Source organism: Lethenteron reissneri, chromosome 1 (genome assembly GCF_015708825.2).
Source record: "Lethenteron reissneri isolate LAM-NWPU_2019-01 chromosome 1, ASM1570882v1, whole genome shotgun sequence".
In the NCBI taxonomy this organism is placed as follows: Eukaryota; Metazoa; Chordata; class Hyperoartia; order Petromyzontiformes; family Petromyzontidae; genus Lethenteron; species Lethenteron reissneri.
In genome coordinates this window covers 8,811,964-8,818,967 of record NC_083779.1, presented here as the reverse complement: position 1 = coordinate 8,818,967, position 7,004 = coordinate 8,811,964, and the positions used below count along the sequence as shown (strand labels likewise).

At 57.7% G+C, this 7,004-nt stretch overlaps 1 protein-coding gene across 1 annotated transcript; it reads right to left on the bottom strand.

Moving 5' to 3' along the window:
- Positions 1-599: 599 nt before the first annotated feature.
- On the bottom strand, positions 600-6,691 carry LOC133356274 (transmembrane emp24 domain-containing protein 3-like). Its single transcript, XM_061573738.1, has 3 exons — positions 6,381-6,691; positions 3,524-3,772; positions 600-1,963 (listed from the first exon to the last, which is right to left on the bottom strand). The coding sequence occupies exons 1-3, from the start codon at positions 6,612-6,614 to the stop codon at positions 1,733-1,735; spliced, it is 714 nt and encodes a 237-aa protein (XP_061429722.1). The 5' UTR covers positions 6,615-6,691; the 3' UTR covers positions 600-1,732.
- Between the last annotated feature and the right edge of the window lie 313 nt (positions 6,692-7,004).

Here is a 7,004-nt window from a genome sequence, read left to right as displayed (position 1 = left end):
AAAATTATTTATCCCGCAGCGGAGCGAGCAACAATCTCGCCACCACGGCATCTCCACGCCACGACACGTGCGTGTGTGGTGTTGTGTGTGGTGTTGTGTGTGTGGTGTGTGTGGTGTGTGTGGTGTGTTGTGTGTGTGTGGTGTGTTGTGTGTGGTGTGTTGTGTGTGGTGTTGTGTGTGTGGTGTGTGCGCGTGTGGTGTGTTGTGTGTGTGGTGTATGCGCGTGTGGTGTAGTGGTTAGCGCGCTCTCACTCTCCCCTCTCTCTCACTCTCCTCTCTCTCACTCTCCCCCTCTCTCACTCTGCTCACTCTCACTCTCCTCACTCTCCCCCCTCTCTCACTCTCCCCCCTCTCTCACTCTCTCTGACTCTCCTCACGCTCTCACTCTCCCCTCTCACTCTCCTCACTCACTCTCCTCACTCTCTCACTCCCCCCTCTCTCACTCTCCCCTCTCTCTCACTCTCTCTCCTCACTCTCTCTCACTCACTCTCCTCACTCACTCTTTCACTCTGCTCACTCTCCCCTCCAGACTTCGGAGCGAAACCTCTGCAGCTGACCCCGCGGCGCCCGAGTGGAACCGATGACGGCCGACAGCCTCGCCTCGCTCCGCCACCGCCGCCGCAGTGACTCCGTTTATTCACGTGGCTGCAGCAAACGCGGCCGCAGCAAACGCGGACGCTTACACTCAAGACGCGTTCAATAGCGCCTCCGGCACCTCGCAATCGTCACACGACTCACAAATAATAATACTACGACGAATAATAATAAAGTCAAAAAATACCCGGGAATGATATTCAGAGTGCGTGGCGGTCACGAGGTGCTACAGGATGAGCCAGAGAACGCAGGGCGAGGGGCAGAGGTGGCACGGATCGGTACGGATCGGCGTTCATACCCCCTGCGCGCCTCACCCAGCGCGCCTCACCCCACGCTCCTCACCCCGTGCTCCTCACCCCACGTGCCTCACCCCGCGCCGAGAGACACCGAGCCCCGCTCCGAAACCGTCAGCAGAAGTACAACGTCAGCGGTGGGGAGAAGGGGGCTGAGGCGTCCATCAGGGGTGGCCAAGGGTGTCCAGGTACGGCGAGGCGGCCGTGGCGGAGAGGGCACGGAACGCTTGGGGGCACGGCAAGGTGGCCGAGGCAAAGCTAATGAGGGTGGCCAATAGTACGACACAAAAGGCAAGCGTCCCCCGTGTAGCCTTCAACAGAGTGGAGGGGCAAGTGCTGTTAGCGAGCACCTGTGAAGGCCGGCTCGGCACACGAGGGGGTGGGTGGCCAGCACCACGCCCGGCCGCCTTTGTCTCCCCAGTGGCGATTTTTAAGCACCGTACCGGGTACTCATTTGAGGCTGAGTCGACCTACGGGAGGCCCAAGACCGGTTCAGATAATCGTCACCGGCGTTGACCGTGAGCAGGAATCGAACTCGGGTCCTCGGGTTCGTAGCGCAGCGTAGCGCCAACCGCTACACCACCGCTCCCCAAGAGTACAACAAAGACGTGCACGTAGGCGCACGCACACACACACATATCGACATAAGCCCACACGTACGCACGCACACACACACATCGACATAAGCACACACGTACGCACACAGCAACGCACTTAGCAGCTACGTGAAGCAGACGCGCACGTACAAGAACAACACGCGCTGGCACACCGGCACACAGACACGCAGACACGCAAACCACGGGGACGCGCAGACACACGGACACACGGACACGCGGACGGGCGGGCTACAACCCCGTCTGGGCCCGGCGGTCCTCGCTGAAGAATCCGCGCAGCAGCAGCACCTGCCCGGCGCCCACGAGCAGCAGCAGCGCCGTCTCGCCCAGCGACCAGAGCGCCACGCGCGTGCGCAGCTCCTCGGCACGCGCGCGGCCCTGGCTCTCGCGCAGCCGGTGGTGCGTCTGGTAGTCCAGCGTCGCACGCAGGCCCTCGTGGATGCTCACGCACGATGACTCCATCTGCGCGGGGCGGGGTGGGGGGCAATGTTGGTGGGTGGTTGTGTGTTTGGGTGGTTGTGGAGGGTGGTTGTGGAGGGTGGTTGTGAGTGGTGGTGCTTGTGAGTAGTGGTGCTTGTTGGTGCAGGGTGGTGGTTGTGAGTGGTGGTGGTTGTGAGTGGTGGTGGTTGTGAGTGGTGGTGATTGTGAGTGGTGGTGGTTGTGAGTGGTGGTGGTTGTTGGTGCTTGTTGGTGCAGGGTGAGTGGTGGTGGTTGTGAGTGGTGGTTGTTGTGAGTGGTGGTTGTTGTGAGTGGTGGTGGTTGTGAGTGGTGGTTGTTGTGAGTGGTGGTGGTTGTGAGTGGTGGTTGTTGTGAGTGGTGGTGGTTGTGAGTGGTGGTGGTTGTGAGTGGTGGTGGTTGTGAGTGGTGGTGGTTGTGAGTGGTGGTTGTTGTGAGTGGTGGTTGTTGTGAGTGGTGGTGGTTGTGAGTGGTGGTGCTTGTTGGTGCTTGTTGGTGCAGGGTGAGTGGTGGTGGTTGTGAGTGGTGGTTGTTGTGAGTGGTGGTTGTTGTGAGTGGTGGTGGTTGTGAGTGGTGGTTGTTGTGAGTGGTGGTGGTTGTGAGTGGTGGTGGTTGTGAGTGGTGGTGGTTGTGAGTGGTGGTGGTTGTGAGTGGTCGTGCTTGTTGGTGCAGGGTGAGTGGTGGTGGTTGTGAGTGGTGGTTGTTGTGAGTGGTGGTGGTTGTGAGTGGTGGTGGTTGTGAGTGGTGGTGCTTGTTGGTGCAGGGTGGTGGTTGTGAGTGGTGGTGGTTTTGAGTGGTGGTGGTTGTGAGTGGTGGTGGTTGTGAGTGGTGGTGGTTGTGAGTGGTGGTGCTTGTTGGTGCAGGGTGGTGGTTGTGAGTGGTGGTGGTGGTGAGTGGTGGTTGTTGTGAGTGGTGGTGGTGGTGAGTGGTGGTTGTTGTGAGTGGTGGTGGTTGTGAGTGGTGGTGGTTGTGAGTGGTGGTTGTTGTGAGTGGTGGTGGTTGTGAGTGGTGGTGGTGGTGAGTGGTGGTTGTTGTGAGTGGTGGTGGTTGTGAGTGGTGGTGGTTGTGAGTGGTGGTGGTTGTGAGTGGTGGTTGTTGTGAGTGGTGGTGGTTGTGAGTGGTGGTGCTTGTTGGTGCAGGGTGGTGGTTGTGAGTGGTGGTGGTGGTGAGTGGTGGTTGTTGTGAGTGGTGGTTGTTGTGAGTGGTGGTGGTTGTGAGTGGTGGTGGTTGTGAGTGGTGGTTGTTGTGAGTGGTGGTTGTTGTGAGTGGTGGTGGTTGTGAGTGGTGGTGGTGGTGAGTAGTGGTGCTTGTTGGTGCAGGGTGGTGGTTGTGAGTGGTGGTGGTTGTGAGTGGTGGTTGTTGTGTGTGGTGGTGGTTGTGAGTGGTGGTGCTTGTTGGTGCAGGGTGGTGGTTGTGAGTGGTGGTGGTTGTGAGTGGTAGTTGTTGTGAGTAGTAGTGGTGGTTGTGAGTAGTAGTGGTGGTTGTGAGTGCTGGTGGTGCTTGCGAGTAGTGGTGGTGGTGGTGCTCGTTGTGGCTGGTGGTGGTGGCGGTGTTTGAGGCCCCCACCTGGGTGAGCGCCGTGACGCGGCGGCCCATCTCGGGCACGAGCGGGGCCTCGTCCCCGACCTGCAGCTCAAAGTAGACCGTCTTGTGCGAGAAGGTCGAGAACTCGTTGGAGAAGCAGAAGCTGTGGAGGCCGCCGCGCTCGCTCGTCCACGCGAAGCTGTCGTGCTGCTTGCGCGTCTCCGTGTAGAGCACGCCGCCCTCGGGGTCCTCCAGACGGCAGTCCACGTCGTAGTGGCCCCCCGTGATCACCTGGCGCGTCACGCGAGGACGTCAGCCGCCTCGCCTGGTATACAGGAGGGTTCGATCCCGACGCTGACGATGCCTGCCGCTGTACGTTTGGAGTCCGTGTTGTCTCTCTCTCTCTCCGTCGAGAGATGTTGACTACCTCGCCTGGTATACAGGAGGGTTCGATCCCGACCCTGACGATGCCTGCCGCTGTACGTTTGGAGTTTGTGTTGTCTCTCTCCGTCGAGAGATGTTGACTACCTCGCCTGGTATACAGGAGGGTTCGATCCCGACCCTGACGATGCCTGCCGCTGTACGTTTGGAGTTTGCGTGTCTCTCTCTCTCCACGGCGAGATGTTAACTACCTCGCCTGGTGTACAGGAGGTCGTGAGTTAATTCCAGACCCTGACGCCTGCTGCTGTATATTTGGAGTTTGCGTGTCTCTCTCTCATCATCATCATGGTGGCTAGGAGATGTTAACTACCTCGCCTGGTATACAGGAGCTCATGGGTTCGATCCCTACCCTGACGCCTGCTGCTGTATATTTGGAGTTTGCGTGTGTTTCTCCCCATGGACACGTGGATTTTTCTCCGGGTCGTCCGGTTTCCCCCCCACATTTATAATCAATATTTGGCTGCTATAAATGTCCACGCGACGATAGGCCACTTCGTTGGGCTATTATTTGTGATAGCCATGTTGCTTCTGAAACAGAGCTGTGTAGCTCAGTGGGGCCTTATCTCGTCGGATAAGAATTTGTTTAAATGTTTTAGAGGCATCTCCTATCGACTGGCCCTCACCTCGATTCCAGCCCCCCCCCCCCCCGCCGTTCTACTTAATTAAATAGACTTTTTGATGTTTTCTCCTACAACATCAGAGTGCAGCGCCACATTAAATACGCACTACAATGACAATAGTTTAAAGAGATCTGAAGCATGTTTTATTTTTTTGGTGGGGGGGGGGGGGGCAGAGCTTTGTGACGTCATATTTGAGGGGGGGGGTCTGACTTTTTGTGACGCCGTGTGACGAGGGAAGGGGGGGTTAAAAATTGTCCAAAATCGCGTGACGTCATTTATGGACGGCCCCAAAGGTGACTCAAGTGGCTAATAACGTAAAAACATTTAAAAAAATGTATTTCACCAGGTAAGGCTCACCGAGATATTAGCTTATTTGGCCATCACGAACGACAGCTCAACGAAAGTGAGCTCACGTCATCATCGTCATCGCGTGCACATTTACGGAATAGGGGGTCCGTAACCTTTCAAGGAAGAAGAAGAGCCATTATTATTATTTAGTTATTGACAAAATAGTTTGGAGAGCCGCACGACACGCGCAGAGCTGCTTGTACACAGACACAGCAGCCGACAATAACAACAACATTCTGACTTAAACTAAACAAGTGGTGAATTAAACTGTTTCTAGATTAGAAGTTTCCGTGACTGCAAGGATTTTTTCGGTAAAGTCACGTGGGTAGAAATATAAAATAAATTAAAAATGAAAACAAATAAATGAAATCACGACGTTTCGGGCGCAACACAAGCGTCCTTCCTCAGGTGTTGCGCCCGAAACGTCGTGATTTTCATTTATTTGGTTTTAATTTCGATTTAAAGCTTTCGTGACTGCAGGGATTCATCTTCTTGGTTCTTTCGGTAAAGTCACGTAGAAGGGAAGTAATAAAATAATAAAAATAAAACATAATAAAACAATTCTCACGACGTTTCGGCCACAACGCAAGCAGCCGTCCTCAGGTGAAGAACAGGTCTGTCGAGGCGACAGACGCTGTCGCCTAGGTTATTTGGATAATTTGGTTTTATTTTTTATTTATTTCATATTTTTACCTAATAAACTTTTGTCTACTCGGCTGTTTCCCTCCCCCCCCACCACATTCGTTGCTCTGTAACAACAACGCAGTTTGTGACCAAGACATTGCACAGTGACCCACGTTACGTCATCAAGTATCTTGACGTTAAATTGCGTTTAGAGATTCAAGGTTTTTATTTAAAAACCGATCTTCTCGCGCAAGGTGGCACCGCGTGCCTCGCTCCAGAGCCGCGGGTTGACAACCCCGAGGGTGGTGGACCCCTTCACCCCCCCCCTGTCCCCCTGACCTCCTGACCCCAGGGCCCCCTTCACCACCCCCCCGATCCCCTGACCTCCTCACCCCGGGGACCCCTTCACCCCCCCCCTGACCTCCTCACCCCGGGGACCCCCATCACCCCCCTCCCCCTGACCTTCTGACCCCAGGGACCCCTTCACCCCCCCCCCCTTTCCCAGTGACCTCCTCACCCAGGGACCCCCTTCACCCCCCCCTTTCCCAGTGACCTCACCCAGGGACCCCCTTCACCCCAGCCTCCCCCGTCCCCCTGACCTCCTCACCCAGGGACCCCCTTCACCCCAGCCTCCCCCGTCCCCCTGACCTCCTCACCCAGGGACCCCCTTCACCCCAGCCTCCCCCGTCCCCCTGACCTCCTCACCCCAGGGCCCCCTTCGCCCTCCCCCCGACCCCGTGACCTCCTGACCCCGAGGGTGGTGGATCCCTTCACCCTTCACCCCCTCCCGTCCCCGTGACCTCCTGACCCCAGGGCCCCCTTCACCCCCCCCGACCCCGTGACCTCCTGACCCCGGCTGCCCTCACCTGGTACTCGAGCGAGGCGCGGGCCCCCGCCGCCACGTGCTGGTAGAAGCACTGCCTCGCGTTGTCGGGCAGCTCGAACGTGAGCTCCGTGGCGGAGCCCGCCGACACGCCAAGCAGCAGCAGCAGCAGCGGGGGGAGCAGGAGGTGGAGGTGGTGGAGGAGGTGGTGGAGGAGGTGGAGCGGCCATAGGGCCTGGCGCCCCCCCCCAGCACGGGGACTCACTCGGCTCCTCATGAGACCCCCCCGGCTCAGCGCATCCAGTAGTGACCCCCTCACCCCGCTCCCACTCACTCACTCACTCACCCCCTCACCTCCTCACTCAACCCCTCACCCACTCACTCACCGACTGCCTCACTCCCTCCCTCACCTCCTCACTCACCCCCTCACTCACCCCCTCACCCACCCACTCACTCACCCCCTCACTCACTCACTCACCTCCTCACTCACCCCCTCACCCACCCCCTCACCTCCTCACTCACCCACCCCCTCACCTCCTCACTCACCCACCCCCTCACCTCCTCACTCACCCTCTCACTCACCGACTGCCTCACTCACTCCCTCGCTCACCCTCTCACCTCCTCACTCACCTCCTCGCTCACCCCCTCACCTCCTCACTCACCTCCT